The sequence below is a fragment of the Tachyglossus aculeatus genome, chromosome 4, assembly GCF_015852505.1.
Source record: "Tachyglossus aculeatus isolate mTacAcu1 chromosome 4, mTacAcu1.pri, whole genome shotgun sequence".
In the NCBI taxonomy this organism is placed as follows: Eukaryota; Metazoa; Chordata; class Mammalia; order Monotremata; family Tachyglossidae; genus Tachyglossus; species Tachyglossus aculeatus.
The window spans coordinates 110,923,693-110,946,246 of record NC_052069.1 but is presented as its reverse complement, the minus strand read 5'-3'; the positions used below and the strand labels follow the sequence as shown (position 1 = coordinate 110,946,246).

At 48.2% G+C, this 22,554-nt stretch overlaps 1 protein-coding gene across 3 annotated transcripts in view; it reads right to left on the bottom strand.

Moving 5' to 3' along the window:
- Positions 1 to 22,554, bottom strand: part of SARDH (sarcosine dehydrogenase) — a 102,048-nt gene that overhangs the window by 68,617 nt on the left and 10,877 nt on the right. For all 3 annotated transcript variants that reach the window (XM_038745439.1, XM_038745440.1, XM_038745441.1), the window contains exons 7-10: positions 19,735 to 19,839; positions 18,661 to 18,790; positions 10,511 to 10,597; positions 9,989 to 10,079 (exon numbers count right to left, since the gene is read on the bottom strand). In XM_038745439.1, the coding sequence (XP_038601367.1) occupies positions 9,989 to 10,079; positions 10,511 to 10,597; positions 18,661 to 18,790; positions 19,735 to 19,839 (413 nt within the window). The remainder of the gene's footprint in view (positions 1 to 9,988; positions 10,080 to 10,510; positions 10,598 to 18,660; positions 18,791 to 19,734; positions 19,840 to 22,554) is intronic.

Sequence of the window (22,554 nt, the reverse complement as noted above, 5' to 3'; positions counted from 1 at the left end):
CCACTCTGTTAAGCCATTGTCCATCTGTACAGAACTTTTCCTTCTCTGCCATGGAGGAGGAAACAAATTACACAAAATTTGATTTTTTTTAAAGGCACTTGTTGAGCACTTACTACGTGCCAGGTACTGTACTAAATACTGGGGTAGTTACAAGTTAATCAGGTTGGACAGAGTCCATGTCCCACACATGGCTCACAATCTTAATCCCCATTTTACAAATAACTGAGACACAAAGAAGATAAGTGATTTGGCCAAGGTCACACAGCAGACAAGTGGTGGAGTTGGGATGGACGCTCAAGGTAGTTAATCCCTTAGTACAGTGCTTAGTACAGTGCTCTGCACGCAGCAAGTGCTCAATAAATACGATTGAATGAATGAAGGAATGAATGAACCCCAGTCCCCAAGAGGTTACAACTGCTGCAAATGGCCACTCATGAATGGTGAAGTGATATAAGTTTGGGGTAAGGGCAAGAGGAGAAAAAAAGTTGGGGAGCTCCAAAGCAAACAGTGAATCTTTAACAATAGGGGTGATTTGCTTAGGTGAAGCGAGATGAAGATACTCTGTCTCAGTTACCCTTCCTCAGTGCGGAGGGAAGAGTAACAACTACACTCAAAATCAGGGAGAAGCCAGCTAGACAAGTGGCAGGCCAGTTAGTTTTGTGTCTCTTTGGCACCTGGAGAGCTGTACCTCCTGCTGGAAGGCAGGGAGGAGGAGCTGCTGTTTCAGTGAGGCCTACTTGCTGCTGTGATACGACCAGCAGGAAGAGTGGTGCTCTCTTTACCCATAGGCTTCATGGTGGAGGAGACAACCCCAAGCCTTCCCTGGTTCTCTCCACTGACTGCCACTTCCCTACACCATGCAATGGGAAGTTAACCTTGTGATTGACACGAGAGGTGCCAATGAGGACTCCGCAGCTGTCACACTAAGTATGTCAGGGTGGAGGGAGAGAGCAGCAAGGGGAAAAGGTGAAAGGGTCTTCCTGATTCCAGCTCTGACGTATTCCTGTCTTATTCTGTCTCCAGGCAATGAAGATATGCACATGTCTTTAAATTATATAAGTTATTTATTCATATTACTGTCAGTCTCCCCCTCTAGACTGTAAGCTCATTATGGGCAGGGAACGTGGCTGCTATTCTGCTGTACTGCGCTCTCCCAAGCATTTAGTACAGTGCTCTCCACATAGTAAGTGTTCAAAAAATACCATAATAATAATAATAACAATAATGATATTTGATAAGTGCTTACTATGTGCCAAGCACTGTTCTAAGCACTGGGGCAGATACAAGTTAATCAGGTCAGAAACAGTCCCTGTCCAAACATGGGGCTCACACTCTTATCCCCATTTTCCAGATGAGGTAACTGAGGCACAGAGAAGTTATGTGACAACCAAGATCACACATCAAAAACGTTCAGGTCATGTCACCCCGCTCCTCAAACCAGTGGGTGCCCATCCACCTCTCCATCAGACAAAAACTCCTCACTAGTGGCTTTAAAGCACTCTACCATCTCACCCCTTTCTACCTCACCCTGCTTCTCTCCTTCTACAACCCAGCCCACACACTTTGCTCCTCTTAGTGTTAACCTTTTTACTGTGCCTCGATCTCGCCTGCCTCCCTGCTGGCCCCTAGCCAACATCTTTCTCTGGCCTGGAACGCCCTCCCTCCTCAAATCTGACAGCCAATTACTCTCCCCCACTTCATAACCTTATTGAGGGCACACCTTCTCCAAGAGGCCTTCCCTGACTAAGCCCCACTATTCCTTCTCCCCCACTCCCTTCTGCATCACCCTGACTTGCTCCCCTTCCAAGCCCCACAGCACTTATGTACATATCTGTAATCTTATTTATTTGTATTGAGGTCTGTCTCCCCGACTCTAGATGACCGTGAGTTCGTTGTGGGCCGGGAATGTGACTATTGTTGTATTGTACTCTCCCAAGCACTTAGTACAGTGCTTTGCACACAGTAAGCACTCAATAAATACAATTGAAAGAATGAATGACATGTGGTGGAGCCAGGATTAGAGCTGAGGTCCTCTTAACTCCCAGTCCCATGCTCTGTCCAGTAAGCCACTTCGCTTTTGATTGATTGAATAAAGGCTTCAGGTGGAAAGAGGGGAGAAGACTCCCTTTTGGGCCTGAACCTTCACCCCTAAATGGGGTTCTGTGGGTGGCCAGATACCTGGAACCACTCTTCTGCTCTCCTGTGGATTTGCTCCCCTATTCACCTCTCCCTCAGCCCCACAGCACCTATGTACAGGTCTGTAATTTGTTAATTTATATTAATGTCTGTCTCCCCCTCTAGACTGTAAGTTCACTTTGGGCAGGGAACATCTCTACCAACTCCATTATATTGTACTATTCTAAGCTCTCAGTATAGTGCTCTGCATACAGTAAGTGATCAATAAATATGATTGACTGATTGATCGAAAGCCCTTCCTGGTGGGCAAGAGCACAGGCTGAGCACGAGAAGCAGTGTGGCTCAGCGGCAAGAGCACGGGCTTGGGAGTCAGAGGTCATGGGTTCTAATCCCGACTCCGCCACATGTCTGCTGTGTGACTTTGGGCAAGTCACTTCACTTCTCTGGGCCTCAGTTCCCTCATCTGTAAAATGGGGATGAAGACTGTGAGCCCTATGTGGGACAACCTGATCACTTTGTATCCCCCCCAGCACTTAGAACAGTGTTTTGCACATAGTAAGCGCTCAACAAATGTCATCATTATTATTATTATTATTGTTATTTTGTCGGGGCATCTGAGCAGTGTCTGAGCAAAGAGAAACTCTGGCCCTAGAGTGGTGTAACCTTGTGGAAAGTGAGCCCACTTCTAGACTGTGAGCCCACTGTTGGGTGGGGACCATCTCTATATGTTGCCAACTTGTACTTCCCAAGTGCTTAGTACAGTGCTCTGCACACAGTAAGCACTCAATAAATATGATTGATTGATTGATTGACTGATTTGAAAGAGCACCTGACTGGGAATCAGAACACCTGAGTTATTCTACCAGCTCCATCACTTGTCTGCTGGGTGACCTTGAACAAGTCACTTAAATTCCCTATGCTTCACTCTCATCATGTGTTAAAATGGAGATTCCGTGCCTGTCGTCCCTTCCCTTTAGACTGTGAATCCCATGTTGGGCAGGGACCGTGCCTGATCTGTTTTCATTGTATCTACTCCAGGATGTGACACACAGTAAGTGCTGAATGAATACAATTGCTATTACAATTATTAGAGAGGTGACACCTGCATCTGGAGGGACCCACTGTAAACGTGGTACCCATTCTCTACTTCCTGGGCTCCCACCTGACTGATTAACAACGTCACTTCTCCTACCAGACAGGAGAGTCAATCAACGGTACTTGTCACTGTGGGCAGAGAACATGTCTACCAACTCTTACACTGTACTCTCCCTAATGCTTAATACAGAGCTCTGCACACAGTAAACAATAAATGATTGATCGATTGACATGAATGGACACCTGCTTCCTCTCCCGTCAGCAAACTGCAGAGATTACCGGGGGGAGGAGGGTTTATGAAGCTCCACTATGCCCCTGCCACCCTCAATCAGTCAATCATTAATCAATCAAACAGCGGCTGGGTGGCAGCATGTCCCGGGGGAGAGCTTGGGTCTGGGGTGAGGGAACCTGGGTTGATTCCCTCTCAAGGAAGAGTGCTGGGCTGGCCTGGGGAACAGGCATAGTACTGCTTTCCCTGCAACACAGAGATTATTATTATTATTATGGCATTTGTTAAGCGCTTACTATGTGCAAAGCACTGTTCTAAGCACTGGGGAGGTTACAAGGTGATCAGGTTGTCCCACAGGGGGCTCACGGTCTTAATCCCCATTTTACAGGATGAGGTAACTGAGGCCCAGAGAAGTCAAGTGACTTGTCCAAAGTCACACAGCTGACAATTGGAGGAGCCGGGATTTGAACCCATAACCTGACTCCAAAGCCCGGGCTCTTTCCACTGAGGCCCAATATACACCCACCTTCTTCTTCTCCACTCCCCAGTCCTTTTTTTTACAGTATTTGTTAAGCACTTACTATGTTCCAGGCACTGTACTAAGCACTGGGGTAGATACGTGCTAATCAGGTCGAACACAGTCCCTATCCCACAGGTGGCTCACGGTCATAATCTCCATTTTACAGATGCGGCAACTGAGGCACGGAGAAGCAAAGTGACTTGCCCAAGGTCACACTGCAGACAAGTAACAGAACCAGGATGAATGATGAACTCTATCCATTCAGCCATGCTGCTCTTCCTCCATCCTCTATCCTCTCCAAATGGGCCAAAGTCACCTGACCCAAGTCACCTGACACTGCCTCTCTCTTTCTCTGTCTCTCTTTTACCAAACAGACACAGGGGCGTGATTCATAAGCCTAGCAGCCTCCCAGGCAAATGTCTCAGGGCAGTAGATTTCTGCCATGCACCCTCAGCTCTGCCTCTAAGAAAGGCCACTCACTGTGGGCCCTGCCTCCCAACCCCATTCTGCTCCCCACTGGGCCTGTTGCTGGCATCTCCCCTCACCCTGCATCTCCCAGAGGGATCAGAACCCGCATTACTCCTGCTAAGACCCCATGTACTGAAGGGTGCCAGGCCCAGTTTAGGCTTCCAGGGAACCCACGGGCCCCAGAGACCAGCTCTTGCACAACCCAGAAAGAGTGCACGCCTCTCACATTCTTGGCATTTCCCCACCGATTCTCCCCAGACTGAAGCATAAATAAAACGTGGAGTGCTTTCAATTGCTTTGACATATTTTCATCTCCCAAACAGAAAGCTCCTTGCAGGAATGTGTGCGCTCAGCACTGGCATGGGTCCTGATTAGCCGAGGGCTGTAACTCACGGCCCGTCACCTGGCGTGGCTGGCCAGTGGCCCCCTGCCCACCGCCCGCCTCTGGCAGTGGGGAGCACATCCTCCCAGGATGCCGAGGGCTCCAGGCCAGACCCGAGTCCCTCAGCTGAGGTGGGAGCCAGACAGCAGGCACTGGGCTGGATAGACTCTGGTTTCATGGACTTTTTGAAAAACAAGATTGTTTTACGTCCTTCCATGGTTTCTCATGGCACAAAGGCCTCAGCAGGCCTGGGGTGCAAAACTACTAACTGTGCATCGGGAGGAAAGACTTGTCAGAGTCAAACGGTCCCATTCCAGGGAGCTGGGCATTCTGCTCCCTGCGGGGGAGAATTCCCCCAGGACTCTGCTTGGGACAGATGGTTTGACTGGCTGTGCTGCAGACTCAGTCCTAAACCTGAAAGGAACTTAAAGGTCATCCTTTCTATCCTCCCACCTCCAGGCAAGTCTCCCGCTAAGCCATTTTAGATCACAGAACAGGTCTCCGTATCACACCCGCTCCAGAAGCTGGTTTAGGGAAGCTTTTCTAGTCTAACCTCAATCCCCCCACCCCTGCCGATGCTACTCTAAACTGGTTCTTCCCCTTCTGTCCTCACTGGAGTGGACGGTCTTTACTGCTCTGTGGGGTTACTTCACAACTGCCACCCTGGGCCCCAGCTTTATTTTCATTTCCACCACATCAGCCCCCTTGGCCTCTGGAGGTCCGTCAAACCCCCAGGGTCAAAGCAGGACTAGCGGCTTTGGTTTAGTCCCCGGATGGCCTCCCTCAAGACAATCGGCCCTGAGAGATGAAGGGTCTAATTTGCTGATGCAGTGTGGTGCAGTGCCCACGGTGCAGACAGCTGGCATTAATGCTGGGAAAGAGCGTCCAGGCTGCCGCTGCTGCCCATGGAAGGGCCTAAGCCAAGTGCCAGTGTTGCCCGCCACATGGATCTGCCCGACTCTTATTGGTGACAGAGATAAAAACACAGGTCAGACCTTTGGGCGCAGCTACCAGGCCCCTGCAGCCTCTCCCTGACTCTGGTCCCCAAGCCCACCCATGTGCCCCTGGCTCAAGGGCAGGGGCAACCAGCACAACATAGCTCTCCCCGTGTGCCTCCAGCAGCCCCGACTCTGATGTCTCCAAGCAACCGCACAATACGGGGGGCGGGGGGTGGCGGGGGGGGACCAGCAGGAGCAGCTGCCTGCTCTGCTGCTACAACCAGACTGAAATAGTTTATCCTCTTAAAATGCTCTAGCATAAATATTGCAATAGGTGGGGGAAGAGCCGTTTAGTAGGCATGAAAACTCCTTCTGAGGCGAGGTGGAGATTTTACTGGCGTGATAATCCCTACCCAGCGGGGCGAAACGCAGAGGGCCATGGCCGGCAGCTGAAGGGAGGCCTTGGTGTGAAGATTCCTGAAGGAGTCCCTTCTGGTCACCCCAGTGGTTCTTCCTTGGGTCTCATTGAATTCTTTTTTGCTGCAACTTATAGCACAGGATCAAAGCGTGGTTCGGAGAGACATTGTTCACCGGATGATCACTGGGAAGCAGCATGGCTTAGTGGAAAGAGCACAGGCCTGGGAGCTACAGGACCTAGATTCTAATCCTGGCTCCAACAACAGCCTGCTGTGCACCTTTGGGCAAGTCACTTACATTCTTGGTTCCTCGATTCCCTCATCTGTGAAATGGGAATTCAATGCCTATTCTTCCTCCTACTTAGACTGTGAGCCCCATGTGGGACATGGACTGTGTCCAACCTGATTAGCTTGCATCTACCACAGCACTTAGTACAGCTCTTGGCACTTGACAGATGCCATAATTAATTCATGATAAGATAATGGGTCTACCCTCCCTTCGGCCCCTCATCCCGACTCCTGCTGACCTTCAGCTCCTCTAACACCCCCAGTTATGAATTTTAACCTCTCCTCGGGAAGACAAACTTTCAAATCCCAAGCACGAGTGCCATGCCTTCACACTCTGACTCTCTCAGTATCAAGAATGGGAGCGAGAAAGCCGAGACCCCAGACTTTAGTTCACTGGGGATGGGAGTCCACAGTCCGTAAGAGAAGCAGCATGACCTAGTGGCAACAGCATAGGCTTGGGAGTCAGAGGATGTGGGTCCTAATCCCAGCTCCGCCACTTATCTGCTGTATGACTTTGGGCAAGTCACTTCACTGGCTCAGTGGAAAAAGCCCGGGCTTTGGAGTCAGAGGTCATGGGTTCAAATCCCCGCTCCGCCAATTGTCAGCTGTGTGACTTTGGGCAAGTCACTTCACTTCTCTGTGCCTCAGTTACCTCATCTGTAAAATGGGGATTAAGACTGTGAGCCCCCTGTGGGACAACCTGATCACCTTGTAACCTCCCCAGAGCTTAGAACAGTGCTTTGCACATAATAAGTGCTTAATAAATGCCATCATTGTTATCATTATTATTTAACTTCTCTGGGCCTGTTACCTCATCTGTAAAATGGCGATTAAGACTGTGAGCCCCAAGTGGGACAACCTGTTTACCTTGTACCTATCCTGGTGTTTAGAACAGTGCTTGGTACATAATAAGCACTAAACAAATACATTATTATTATTATTATTATTATTATTATTATTATCATTATTATTATTATTATACGGTGCCAAGGAGAATGCAATTGACCATCCGGAGCACTCTGGAGGTCCACAGCCACTAGACATGGCTGTTTCTCCCACCATGTTTCTGCCATCTCTAGCTCAGGAGTCTCAGAGAGTCTGCTGGCATTGGATTAGAACTGAATGGTAAAACTGTCCTGTGTCTTTAGACTGTCCCCTAATGGTAGAAGAGAACTGTTGCTTTTGATGTTCACTATATATGGGGGCCAAAGGGGTTGCTTCTCCAGATTAATAAATCATATTTATTGACCTCTTACTGTGTGTTCAGAGGACTGTACTAAGCGCATTGGAGAGCGCAGTATAACAGAGTTGGTAGACACATTGCCTGCCCACAACGAACGGGGTGAGTATGGTTAACAGACCTTTACACTTGAAGTAATGTCATTGGTCAGACAAAATTGTTAAACAGATTGAAGCAAAATTCCACCCCCACTGTATCCCCAGGGGTAGAATAGGCTTCAGTGGCTCAAGGTCATGGCACTCAACCCATTTCGGGAGGAAGAGTGGGGAGGGAAGAGTAAAAATGCGTATCGTCTTTCAAGGATGCTGTTTCAATCACACTCTTCACCTCGACTATTAACTTAGGGGATTAGGCAGAGCCCTAAGTGAACATACAACAAAACCAAATGTAATTATCCTGTCCTGTTCCATCAATACAATCTTCTCCCATCCAATGGAGGCTGTCTGCACAGCGCCATAATGAGGGAAACGAGATAAATGTGACATGTAAATTCATTAAAACTATTAAGTGTAATTGATTCTGGTTCCTGGGAGGGTGAGACAGCTGCAGTCAAGCTGAGCGTTACCAACCAAGAGGTCAGCTCTCCCCCTTCCCCTTTGTCCAAACTCTTGGCACCGGGCTGGGATCTCCATTTGGTGATGGGGTCCTGACCTTTCTTCATAAATGGAAGGGGAGGAAGAGCAATCCTGGACTTAACCCTGCCCTGACCCTCACTCGGCTTTCCCTCCAACATTAATAACCCCACTGACCATGCTCTCCTCCTGCCAAAGTGGGAATAGATTCTGAGCAAGGAGCCCTTTCCGAATGGGTGCGGAAGAGCAGGGAAAACACTTCCTGGGTTAGTGGGCTCTCCAGGAGGATTGAAGCAGTCCAGTCTTTAGCTTTAAAATCCTTACCTGTGTGGAATATGGTTTGGGGCTCCATTGCCTACCTGTTCAGACCATCCCATCTGCCTGAACCCCTGAGAGGGAGGTGAGGAGAGGAGAAGAAGTGAATAGCTTTTATAGCCAATCTCATTCCTTATCGCTTCTGATTTTGGATCACTTGACAACAGCATGCTCCATTCCCTTTTTGGGGCTTACTCCTTCACCTGGGTAATAGGAAGACTGGCTCCTCGAGGGCGATAAGGTCAGAGGTGCCCTGGGGGTTAGGGAGGATCTCTGAGGGAAAGAGAGGGATTGTTCTAGGAATAATAATAATAATAATAATTGCGGTATTTGTTAAGCACTTACTATGTGCCAAGTGCTGCACAAAGCACTGTTGTAAATACAAAATCATCAGGTCCCACATGGGGCTCGCAGATCTAAGCAGGAGGGAGCACAGATATTGAATCCCCATTTTGCAGATGAGGGAACTGAGGCAAAGAGAAGTTAAGTGACTTGCCCAAGGTAAAGCAGCAGACAAGTGGCAGAGCTGGGACTAGAACACAGATTCTCTGACTCTCAGGCCCATGCTCTTAGCTTCGGGGTAAGGAATATAGTGGGGAGGGTAGCTCAGAATGGGGTGGGGGTTTCCACTCTCTCAGTTTGGGTGATGTTGACCCATTGACAGGGAGGGAAAAAGGTGGATGTGTCTACTGGCATTGCTGCAGAGAGGCCAGGCTGGTGAGGAAGGTGAGGAGGGCCTGGTGCTGTGGGTGAAGGACTTGACCAGACTTCTGGTGGCAGGGAATCTGGTAGCTGGAACCATCTGTTCCTCCATGAGATGGACCCAGGTTATTTCCCCTAGTGTCATCACCATCCTCTGCCACACAGCCTCAGCCCAGATCTGGGTTCAAAGCCCACTGGGGTTCTAATCCCAGCTCTGAAACTTGTTTGCTGTGTGACCTTGGACAAGTCACTTAACTTCTCTGTGCCTCAGTTACCTCATTTGTAAAAGGGGATTGAGACTGTGAGCTCCACGTGGGACAGAAACCGTGTCCAACCCGATTATCCTGTATCTACCCTAGCGCTTAGAACAGTGCCTAGCAATATAAGTGCTTAACATATACCACAACTATTATTTTATTATTATCTGGTCCTAAAACAGTGTGGGTGCAGCTGAGTTCTCCTGACATGTGTGTTAACAGCTCCAGGGGAAGGCTGGTCTCTGTGACTTCAACATTCCCCTTTGTTTGCAACCACCTTCCAAGGGAGAAGCTGGAGGGAAGCCTGGTCCATCTTGGGCATTTTAGAAAGCTGGCATCTTACCTGGCAGGAGGAGATTTGAGGCTTTAGTGTAGAGGGAGCCCAGCCACTCCCACAGTTCTCTGAGTGCAAGCAGCCAGGGACACTTGCCTGATATCGTAGCTGTACATGTCCTTCTCAGGATGCCCGTGGATGATCCAGTGTGCCAGCTCTTTTCCACAGCCACCGCCCAGCATCATCCCTGACACCGGGGTGAGAGGGTTAAGCTTTCATCACCTCCCTCGACCTCTTCTCTTTCCTCTCAACTAGGGTGCCCTGTAAGTCCACAGCCTTATCCAACCTCTGCTTCTCTCTCTCCCCTCAGCTCCTGGGCTCCCTCCTCCAGGAAGTCTTCATGACTGAGAGAGGTAGGGTGGTGGGAGTGTTGATCTTCCCAACCCAGATAACACATGGGCTCCGACACCCCCACAAATCAGGTGGGAGGGGGAGGGCATCTATGTGTCAGCTATTCAGCAAGCTACTGCACGGCCTCTAAGGAATCCAAATCTTCTCGGAGGAAGCCAAGCACTGACAACATCCTTGCCCCAGGGCCCTCTCCCACTCCACAAAGCACCCCTCCTTCCTCAGGGCAGAACACAGGCAGAGCAGTGAGGAGAAAGGCAGCTTCCTTACCGGCACTGTTGAATCCACAGCCGAGGAAGAAGCCTCGGACCTCAGGAGCTTCCCCCATGAGTGGCTTGTGGTCAGCTGTGAAGGATTCTAGAGGGCAGAAAAAGAGCCTGTGAGAATTAGGACCAACCCTCCCTCTGAGGGCAGCCAGGTGACAGTCATCTCCAGTCCCACAAGTTTTATGTGGTCTAGTGGAAAGTGCACAGAACTGGAAATTGCAGAAGTCAAGGCCCATGGAAATTAGTTGACTTGTCCAAGGTCACATAGCAAGCCTAAAATGGGGTTAAGACCCACTCTCTCTCTCTCCCCATCCCTCTTAGATGGTGAGCTCTAGGTGGGGCAGGTACTGAAGCACATCTGATGATCTTGTACCTTCCCCAGGACTTGGTACTGTGCTTGGCGCATGATAAGTGTTTGATAAATACCATCATTAGAACTCTAACTCAGTAAACGAAAGTTGTTGATTTTGTTGGAGTGGAGAGGTAGTGGATAAGATTCCTGATAAACCTCCTTGTTCCATCCTGGTGACCCCCCACTCATCCTTGAAAATAGCCACTTGCCCTTCTACCTCATCTGAGTAATGATTCTGTGAAAAGCAGTGTGGTCTAGTGGAAAAAGCATGAGCCTGGGAGTCAGAGGACTAGGGTTCTAATCCCGGCTCTGCAACTTGTTTTCTTTGTGACCTTGGACAAGTCACTTAAATTCTCTGGGCCTCAGTTACCTCATCTGTAAAATGGGAATGAAAACTGTGAACACTATGTGGGACAGGGACCGGGTCCAACATGATTAACTTGTATCTACCCCAGAGCTTAGTATAGTGCCTGTGCGTGGCACATAATAGTCACTTAAAAAATAGCATAAAAAGTAACAAAGACTGAGCAGCTAAAGGTATTCCTTTCATTCACTCCTTTCCTCCAAGGGCACACACAGGCCTGGTAAACTATATTTTATTTTCAAGGATGGCCAATCCCTTACATACACCACTATAGAGGACTTCATTCCTTGCCGTGACGCCAGGAAAGTTGTTGGGTCTAATGCCCAGAAAGTGAGACGTGTGATTCATTTTTGGCCATCATCTCCTCCAGATTATTTTGTGTCTGCCTCCCTGATTAGAATACATGATCCCTATCCTCGGGGAGTTAACATCTACATCTATGGAACTCTTCCAAGCACTCAGTACAGTGCTCTCTGTCCTCAGTAGATACTCAACAATTACTCATGGGTGAGTGAGGGCAGAGGCAGAGAGCAAAATGAGGCAGAACTGTTACTCTCCTGCCACAACAGAAATCAACTAAGAATGGCCAAGAGGCTAAAGACTGTGTCTTCAGGCCACAACTCATCACCCCATCCTTGAGACTAGAGGAACACAGTAGCCAGAAACATGGTGGGAGATTAGGGAATTCGGTAGTCCCTCAGTGGAGGCCAAGTATCCAATTCGGCTCAGTGCTGAAGTTCACAGTTTTTCCAAAGGGATCTGATTTTCCCCAGTCTTCCAGAGGCCCCAAGAGATCTGTAGCAGAGGCCCCACAAGATCTAAAACAAGGCCTTCAAAAACTGCAGGAAAACTAGAAATAAAATTTGCAGCGCCTCAAAAAACAAAAAAAAAAACACAGAGTTCTGTGGAATGAGGTGAGTTCCTGATTGAATTAAAACATACTTTATGGGTTATTAGTTCCACCTAAATTATTATTTTAATCACTCCCTTTTCTCTCACACAATCCCACACAAGTGAAGGAATGCTGTGATACTGTATTAGTCATCTTTACGAGGGCCACCCATTGTTCAGGCAGAAGCCCGTGTTTCATGTGCTTGTGCATGTTTGTGCATTTATCTTAATCTGTTTCTACTGGGGAAGCTTTGTGAATGTCCTGAAAAATACTTCTTTATTAGCCTAATGGATTGCAGCTGAAAGTCAGCCCAGGGCCAAGAAGACAGCCAGTTTGGATCCTCCTGTGCTCCTGGAGAAGAGTAAGTCTCTGACAAATGGCCACACTCTCCACATCCGGGAAGACAGAGTCCTGGACTGAGGGTCTGCACCCCTTGAATTCTCCTGCAACCCTCCTGGGATGAGGGACTTGGCCTCTCTGTGCCATGGTTCTCAATATCAGGATGAATTTGAACATTCTTGCTTCCACCTGGGGCCTCACTAAGATGAAGGGAGGGTAAATGACATACATGGGTTAAATGCTTAGGAAAGAAGGTGCAACAGGCGTTATGCTTTGTGTTAGCATTCGGGAAGCAGCATGGCCTAGTGGAAAGAGCACAGGTTTGCGAGTCAGAGGACTCGGGTTCTAATCCTAGCTCTGCTACTTGGCTGCTATGGGACCTTGGGCAAATCACTTAACTTCTCAGTGTCCTTATCTGTAAAATGGGGATTCAATCCCTGTTATCCCTCCTACTTTAAATTGAGACTCCCAAGTGGAACAGGGACCCATTGTTGGGTAGGGATTGTCTCTATCTGTTGCTGAATTGTACTTTCCAAGCACTTAGTACAGTGCTCTGCACACAGTAAGCACTCATTAAATATGATTGAATGAATGAATGAATACAGACTGTAAGCTTCCCCGCTAGACTGTAAGCTCATTATAGGCAAGGAATGTACCTGCTAATTCTGTTGTATTGTACTCTCCAAAGTGCTTAGAACAGTGCTCTGAACAAAATAAGTATTCAATGAATACCACTGATTGATTGATTGCGTGTCCAATCTGATTATTTTGTATTTACCCCAGTAATTGGCACATAGTAAGCACTTAATAAATACCACAATTATTGTTATTGGAAGGCTAAGATTGATGTTTTACCACAGCTCACAGAGGGTCAGGCCCTGAGCTCTCTCCAAAGAACAGAGACAAGAGGGGAGAGTGGGTGGTTTTGAAGGCCTTTTAAAAATACCTGGGGGTGGTTTGTGTTGGGTAGCTGCAGTTGCTGCCACCCTCAGTGTGGGCTGGGAGGAACTGGCTTCTGTCCCTGCAGTGGGATCCTTGCCAGAGAAAGACAATCATAGATTAGAAACCAACTAATTTCCCAAGATACTGCGTTCTGTAGCAGCCTTCCATCCAAATGTTAAAGTGAATGCAAATCCAGCCAGGCCTGGGAAGATCCCAGGAAGCCAGAGGAGTTTGTGACTCAGGTGGGGCTGGCTGGCAACTTGGAGACTGTGCCTGCCCATCTAGGATCAATCTGTTGGTGCAGGGCACAGATATTTGCCCCCACTAGCTCCTGCAGCATGGGCCACAGCAGAGGGAGTGCTGGTTCATGGCATGGATTACACCAACAGTTCCATATTTCCTACCCAATCTTGGAGAATAGTAATAATAATGATGGCATTTATTAAGTGCTTACTATGTGCAAAGCACTGTTCTAAGCTCTGGGGAGGTTACAAGGTGATCAGGTTGTCCCACGGGGGGCTCTCAGTCTTAATCCCTATTTTCCAGATGAGGTAACTGAGCCCCAGAGAAGTGAAGTGACTTGCCCAAAGTCACCCAGCTGACAATTGGCAGAGCCGGGATTTGAACCCATGACCTCTGACTCCAAAGCCTGTGCTCTTTCCACTGAGCCATGCTGCTTCTCTAAGGTGAGCCCAAAAGGTTAGTGCCAATGAGATTCTTTTGTAGTGGGAACAGCCACTCTAGAGGAAGAGTGTATCCAGGGACCAGGCTAACAGGAAGGTGTCTAGTGGGGGCTCCTGCCTGAGAGTACCCACAGTGGCAGCCCGGTGACTTGGGCCTTGGATGTGGCAATTTGAGATGATGATGATGATGGCATTTGTTAAATGCTTACTATGTGCAAAGCACTGTTCTAAGCATTGGGGAGGATACGAGGTGATCACATTCTCCCACGTGGGGCTGGGGCTCACAGTCTTCATCCCCATTTTACAGATGAGAGAACTGAAGCACAGAGAGATTAAGTGACTTGCCCAAAGTCACACAGCTGACAATTGGTTGAGCCAGGATTTGAACCCATGACCTCTGACTCTCATTGAGCCATGCTGGGTCAAGTAAGTAGGAGACCCTAGATCAGGGAAGAGAGGATGGGATGTCTTTTCCACAGATGGATGAGTTGGGATGGGCTCTCTTTAATGAGTAGAGAGTGGGGATCAGTCCCTCCATCCTATAGGCTTTGTCCACCCCAAAGACCAGTTGTACATAATGTAACTAGAAATTGGGAGGTCCTTGCTCTCTACTAGGTTTGATGTGTGGCCTTGGACAAAACCCTAAACCTCTCTGGGCTTCAGGCTCTGTGTCTATAAAACAAAACTTCCTTGGGACTTAGGTTATGGTATGATCCCCATGCCCCCTTTAGAGGAAAGGTGAGAACAATAGTACCTTTCCATAAACTGTGGTGCATCCTACCATCCTATAGAATTGGAGGGGGGAGAGCTGAGTTCAGAAACTCAAGGAAATCCAAGGCAAGAGACAAACAGAGGGAAGGCAGAAGGGCCAGAGATTTGGCAAACAGATTTGGCAAATAGAGATGACCACTCGGTGAGTGGCTCTTCCTCACTTCTCTCCCTTGTGGCCTGGGTTTGCCTCCTCTCACCTTCCTGGGGACTCACAGCCATTTCCCTGACTTTACCCTGCCCCTCCATGTCCTTGGGCATGTCAACTGGGCTCAGAACAGCACAGGATACACAAAGAATACAAGCACGTCAGCAGGTACCTGCTCCAGACAGCAGGGCTCGGCGCAGTTCAGTTCTCTGGTATCCACTGATTCTGACCCTGCTGCACCAGTAAATGAGCTCCTTCCCAATTTGCAACTATTCCATCACTTAATTCCCGGCGTATGGCGACACCTATTGGGGGAATCCATCATCGAATCTGGCCGTGAACTTGCTGCTGAGATCCTGATTCCCAGGAAGACCAGGGACTCTCCGGACCCTGTCTCCCCTCACTTAGGCTAACAGGTCAGCCTCCTTACTAGGTTCAGCCCTCTAGCTGCTGGGCTGGTCTGCCAGATAGAGGGATAGGATACTTCCCTAACACCGGTGGTCGGGCCTGCAGAAGAGGAACAAACCAATAAAGTGATGGGAATTTGGGTAGAGAGTCCAAACTGAGCCATCACCCGACTGCCTCCCTGCCTGGCTGAGCCCAGAAAGGCCTCATGTCCAACAGGCTTCTTGGCTAAGGCAGGCCAGACGGTTTTGCAGTTGTCCCTTCAGCTAGCCCACTGTCTCCCCAAACTCCACAGCATGGGACCCCCAGCCTCTCAAGCCCCAGAAGAAACAGCTCTGCAGGCATCGTCATCTCCCCAATCCCCTTTGACAACTAACCCAGGGTCCTGGCTGACAGCAATGGCCTTCTTGGAGGCCACAACTTGGGCCCAGGCCAGGGTGGAAGTCCACCAACACGTGTGTTGGCTCTGCAGCAGGGGAATCTCTCTGAGCTAGTTAAATCCCTCTCTCAAGTTCCTTACTAGATACAAACCCACACCTTCCAAAGGACAACTAGCTCTAAACCCATCCAGTGCTTAGAACAGTGCTTTGCATATAGTAAGCGCTTAACAAATACTATTATTATTATTATTATCATCCCTTCTCCCACTGTCCTTGCAATCTTCTAGCCTCCCCTCAGCTGAATTTTCTGGGACAATCTGCAGGTGAGAGTCCTTTCCTTGTTCTCAGCCTCCACCAGGGAGCGTGGTGAAATAACCCCCACCCCATCTGGCCTACAGTATTGATACAAATAACCCCAACCTTGGAGTGATCTCAGATCTCCCATAATTCCTTACAATGAAGGTCACCAGCCCCAACCTGTTCAACCTCATGGGTAAACTTGCACTCCCCCTTCTTCCCTCCCTGACCACCATCTTCAACTGCCCACTTTCAATTTGCTCCTTCACCACTGTTTTCAGACATGCCCACTTTTATTCATTCAATCTCATTTACTGAGCTCTTACTATATGCAAAGCACTGTATTAGGCACTTGGGAGAGTACAATATAGCTATAAACAACTCCTCTATCATACAAAGCTCTCCTCTGGCCCCATAGCACCCTCCAGTTATTGACCCATCTCTCTCCTACCATTCCTCTCCTAACTCCTCGAGCAAGTTGTTTACACCCTCTGTCTCCACTTCCTCTCTCCCAGTCCTCTAGACTATAAGCTTACTGTGGGCAAGGAACATGTCTATCAACTTCGATACACTGTATTCTCCAAGCACTAAGTGCAGTGCTCTGCACATAGAAAGCACTCATCTAATACCATTGATTGATCGATTCTTTCCTTGACTCCCTCCAAACTGGCCTCTGCCCTTCCCTCCCCCCCACCACTGCACAGAAACTGCCCTCTCTAAGGTCAACAATGACCTCCATCTTGACAAATTCATTCATTCATTCAATCGTATTTATTTAGCGCTTACTGTGTGCAGAGCACTGTACTAAGCGCTTGGGAAGTACAAGTTGGCAACATATAGAGATGGTCCCTACCCAACAGCGGGCTCACAGTCTAAAAGGGGGAGACAGACAACAAAACAAAACATATAGACAGGTGTCAAAGTCATCAGAACAAATGTTCTCTGGATGCTGAAGTGGGACAGCTTCCTAGGTCAGAGGGGATTCTGCTTTCCTAATGTTGGGGACACCAAACAGGGCTTCCAACTTCAAAGGGGCCTATGAAAAGGAATCACATTGACTCTTCTCCATTCTATTCATCCGCAACCTTTCAGCTGCCTTTCATATTATGGACGAGCCCTATTTCCTGAAACCCATCTAACCTTGGCTTCACTGACAGAGATCTCTCCTGGTTCTCCTATTTCCTTCTCGGTTTCTTTCACAGGCTTCTCCTCTGCCTCCCATCCCCTAACTTTGGGGGTCCCTCAAGGTTCAGTTATGATTCCCCTTCTATTCTCCATTTATACCCACTCCCTTGGAGAAATCTTTCACCTTCATGGTTTCAACTTTCAATTCTACACAGATGACTCTCAAGCCTACCTGTCCAGGCCCGACCTGTCTCCTTCTCTGCAGTCTCAGATTTCCTACTATCATCAGGACATCTCTACTTGGCTGTCCCATTGACACCTCAAATTTATTTACAGTCCAAAACCGAACTCCTCATCTTCCCACCGAAACCCTCTCCGCCCCAAGACTTTCCCATCACTGTAGATAACACCACTATTTTCCTTCCCACAGACTCTTAATGTTGGCATTGTTCTCTACTCATCACTCTCATTCAACCTGGATATTTAGCATGTCATCAAATTCCATTGGTTCTACTTTCACAACTTCACAACTTTGCACACAGTAAGCAGTTAATAAATACAATTGAAATATGATCAAACTTCTCTAAAATCCACCACTTCCTCTCCATCCAAACTGCTATCATGCTGATCCAAGCACTTATCATATCCCTCCTTGACTACTGAATCAGTCTCGTCACTGACCTTCCTGCTTCCTGTCTCTCCCCACTCCTGTCCATTCTTCACTTTGCAGTCAAGGTCATTTTTCTAAAAAACCTTTTAGTTCACATCTCCTAACTCCTCAAGAACCTCCAATGGCGGCCCATCCATCTCCACATAAAACAGAAATGCCTTACTCTCAGCTTTAAGTCACTCAATCCGCTCTCCCCAATCCCCCGCCTTAACTTGCTGATCTATTACAACTGAGCCCATGCTTCAGTCCTCTAATACCAGCCTACACATTGTGCCTCAAGCTCATCTGTCTTGCCGCCGACACCTCACCCACAACCTCTTTCTGGTCAGGAACTCCATCCACCTTCATATCCTACAGAACACCACTCTCTTCCTCTTCATAGCCCTAATAAAGATCATATCTTCTCCAAGAGGCCTTCCCTAACCCCTCATTTCTCCATCCTATTTGTCCTCCCTTCTGCATCAGCTACACACTTGGATAATAATTATGGTATTTGTTAAGAGCTTACTTTGTTCTATGCTTACCCTGGCTCTGGATCTGAGCCCTTTAAGCACTTTGATATCCACCCCAAATCCAGCACCACAACACTTACATACAAAGCAGGAAACTTTCAAACAAATTACATATAAAGGAAATGGTAGCATATGTCTCCTCATCTAGACTGTAAACTCCTTGTGGGTAGGAATAATGCCTACCAACTCTAGTTTTCCATACTCCCCCAAGCGCTTACTACAGTTATCTGCACACAGTGAGTGCTCAATAAATACCCACTACTGAATGATTGATTACCTGGTCCACAGACAGTGGACTTAATCCCAGTCCTCTCCAGCACTGGGACTCTATTGATTGCGCCTTCAATATGCTGGGTGAAAATGTCCCAGTCCAGATCAAAGAGGCCAAAGGCGAACTTATCCGACACCTGGGGAAAAGGAAAGGCGAGAGAACATGGGATTGGGTCACTCGTGGGATGGACATCTGCTTGGTGCCCGAAAAGGAGCTGCAGTGAAATTTGGGAAGCTTCTTGTTGGCTAGGATTGTGTCTACCAACTCTGCTGTATTCTCCCAAGAGCTTAGTACAGTGCTCTACAAACAGTAAGTGCTCAATAAATATCAATCTAGGCCTTGAAATTAATCGGGCTTATTTTGGGCCTCGGAGTGGTCCACTGGGACAGGGAAGCTGAGTTTGTGGGGGAAGAGATGTTGTGTGGAAATAAATGCCCGGCACATTCTGAGTGGTGGGAGCAGGAAAATGTGCTTCTGAAGACCATCAACAGCCCAGTAGCAGGTGAAAGTGGATGCCCCAGACCCCAGCTCCAACTCCCACCTCTCAGCCCTCCTGCAAAGTTTTCATCCAAAGTTTTCATTAGACTGTGAGCCTACTGTTGGGTAGGGACTGTCTCTATATGTTGCCAACTTGTACTTCCCAAGCACTTAGTACAGTGCTCTGCACACAGTAAGCGCTCAATAAATACGATTGATTGATTGATCTAGGTGACTCCAGCAGGCAAGCTGAGAGATGAGCCTGTTCCCTTGACGTTCACCCTTCTCGGGCACATGCTCTTTTTTTCACGGCATCTGTTAAGTGCTTACTAGGTGCCAGGCACTGTTCTAAGCCCCCAGGTAGATACAAGCTAATTGGGTTGTGCACGATCCTTGCCCTAAATGGGGTTCAAGGCATTTATCAGCATTTTACAGATGAGGTAACTGAGGCCCCCAGAAGTTAGGTGATTTGCCCAAGATCACACAGCAGGCAGATGGAGGTGGTGGAATTAGGATCCAGGTCCTTCTACCTCCAAGGCCCATGCTTCATCCACTTAGCCACGCTGCTTCTTTTCCCTGGTCTTTTCCCTGTGCTTCACTCACCTCCTCCCAGAATACTGGGTTTGACTCATAACCACCCACGGAGAGGGCATCACCTTGGAGACGGAGATAGACTGAGGCATCATGATCGCGAACGTTTGGCATGTTCTAAAAATAGAGAGGGGAAGAAGAGAGGGGCCCGTGAGCATTCATTCATTCATACATTCTATCATATTATTGAGCACTTACTTTACTAAGTACTAGTACAGTAAGTACTAGTAAGTACTTACAGTTTGTAAGCGCTTAATAAATGCTATCATTAAGTACTAAGCACTTGGGAGAGTACAGCCTGAGGTGGAGAGTGAATGCGTGACACACAGTGCCCTGGAGTAGAAGCCCACTTCCCCACTGAAGATCTCAGCTAAGCAGTCCCCAGCCCAGGAGATAGCCAGACTTCCTCTGAGCCTCCTGCCCACCACCACTGACACAACTGGGAGTGATAGCAGTAGTTATTGAGCAACACTGTAAGCTTGTTGTGGGCAGGAGATGTGTCTGTTACATCATGGCATAGTGGATAGAGCATGGGGCTGGAAGTCAGAATGTCATGGGTTCTAATCCTGGCTCTGCCGCTTGCCTGCTGTGTGACCTTGGGCAAGTCACTTCACTTCTCTAGGCCTCAGTTACCCCGTCTGTAAAATGGGGATTGAGACTGTGAGCCCCATGTGGGCCAAGGACTGTTCAACCTGATTTGCTTGTATCTACCCCAGAGCATAATAATAATAATAATAATGACATTTGTTAAGTGCTTACTATGTGCCAAGCACTGTCTGGCACATAGTAAGTGATTAACAAATACCATTATTATTATTATTGCTATATTGTACTCTCACATGTGTTTAGTACAGAGTTCTGTGCACAGTAGTGTTCAATAATTACAACTGATTGGCTGACTTCAATGTGCTGTATGAAATGCTTGGGAAATACAAACCAAGCAAATGACACCATCCCTGTCCCCAAAAAACTTACACTTCCTGATGACCAGCTTGATGCCCCCAAGTTCACTCACTGACAGTCCCTCTTTTTACCCAGTGCCAAGAAATCACCCAGCATCAGAAGTCACCAGGGATGCCCCCAGTAGTGTAGTGTGTTTGGTTTTATTAATGATCATAATTAAAGTAGTTATAGTATTAAGCACTTATTATGTGCCAAGCATTGTACTAAGCGCTGGGGGAATACAAGATAATCAGGTTGAAACAGTGCCTGTCCCACATGGGGTTCATAGACTAAATAGGAGAGAATATAATTTAATACCCACTTTACAAGTGTGGAAAATGAGGCACAGAGAATAAGTGGTATTTTTTACGCATTTACTATGTGCCGGGCACTGTTCTAAGTTCTGAGAAGATAAATGACTTGCACAAGATCACACAGCCAGCAAGTGGCAGAGCCAGGATTAGAAGCCGGATCCTCTGTCTCCCAGGCCCACACTCTTTCTTCTAAGCCACCCTGCTTACTGGAGAGGCAGTGAGGCTGTTACAAGCAGCCAGGGCTCAGCAGGGCTGAAGAAAGTGATTGGAATAGATAATGGCTGGTTTGACCATCCCCAGGAAAAAGTCAGTCAGTCATATTTATTGAGCACTTACTTGGTGCAGAGCACTGTACTAGGTGCTTGGGAGAGTACAATATAGCAATATAACATACCCATTCCCTGTCCACAATGAGCTTAAGAGCCAATAATGCCATTCAACGGCCCATCACTCCGCCATCCTGACAACTTTTGGGCCCTCCCGGTAGGTCTGGGAACAGAGCCGGCGTGATCTGAGATTTTGCTGGCTGGCTTCAAACCTGTCCAGTTTCCCTGCCAACAGGCAGAGGAGGCTGGGCAGCTCAGGAGAATGGGAGGGGGGCGGAGGGGTGGGGTGCGAACCGGGGCCAGAGGGGAGGTTGATTCCCCAGGGAAATGGGTCCAGACCCAGCTTCTGGGGGGCCAGGAGTCCCTCTGGAGATGATGGAGGTGGAAACTCAAAGTCTGGCTGCTTCCTGACCAACCCAAGGCCGGCCATCGGAGGAGATAGACCTACCTGTCTACATGTTTTGTCACCTGTCTACATGTTTTGTTTTGTTGTCTGTCTCCCCCTTCTAGACTGTGAGCCCGTTGTTGGGTAGGGACCGTCTCCATATGTTACCGACTTGTAATAATAATAATAATAATAATGGCATTTATTAAGCGTTTACTATGTGCAAAGCACTGTTCTAAGCGCTGGGGAGGTTACAAGGTGATCAGGTTGTCCCACGTGGGGCTCACAGTCTTCATCCCCATTTTAGAGATGAGGGAACTTTAGAGAAGCAGCGTGGCTCAGTGGAAAGAGCCTGGGCTTTGGAGTCAGAGGACATGGGTTCAAACCCCGGCTCCACCAAGTGTCAGCTGTGTGACGTTGGGCAAGTCACTTCACTTCTCTGGGCCTCAGTTACCTCATCTGTAAAATGGGGATTAAGACTGTGAGCCCCCTGAGGGAGAACCTGATCACCTTGTAACCTCCCCAGCGCTTAGAACAGTGCTTTGCACATAGTAAGTGCTTAATAAATGCCATTATAAAAAAACTGAGGCCCAGAGAAGTTAAGTGACTTGCCCAAAGTCACACAGCAGACAATTGGTGGACTCGGGATTTGAACCCATGACCTCTGACTCCAAAGCCCGGGCTCTTTCCACTGAGCCACGCTGCTTCTCATAGCTTGTACTTCCCAAGCGCTTAGTACAGTGCTCTGCACACAATAAGCACTCAATAAATGCGATTGAATAAATGAATGAATGAATGAGAAGGAGGGAATCAGACAGATCCCACAGGGGAGTCAGTCGGGACATACTCGCCTCATGGGACCAGG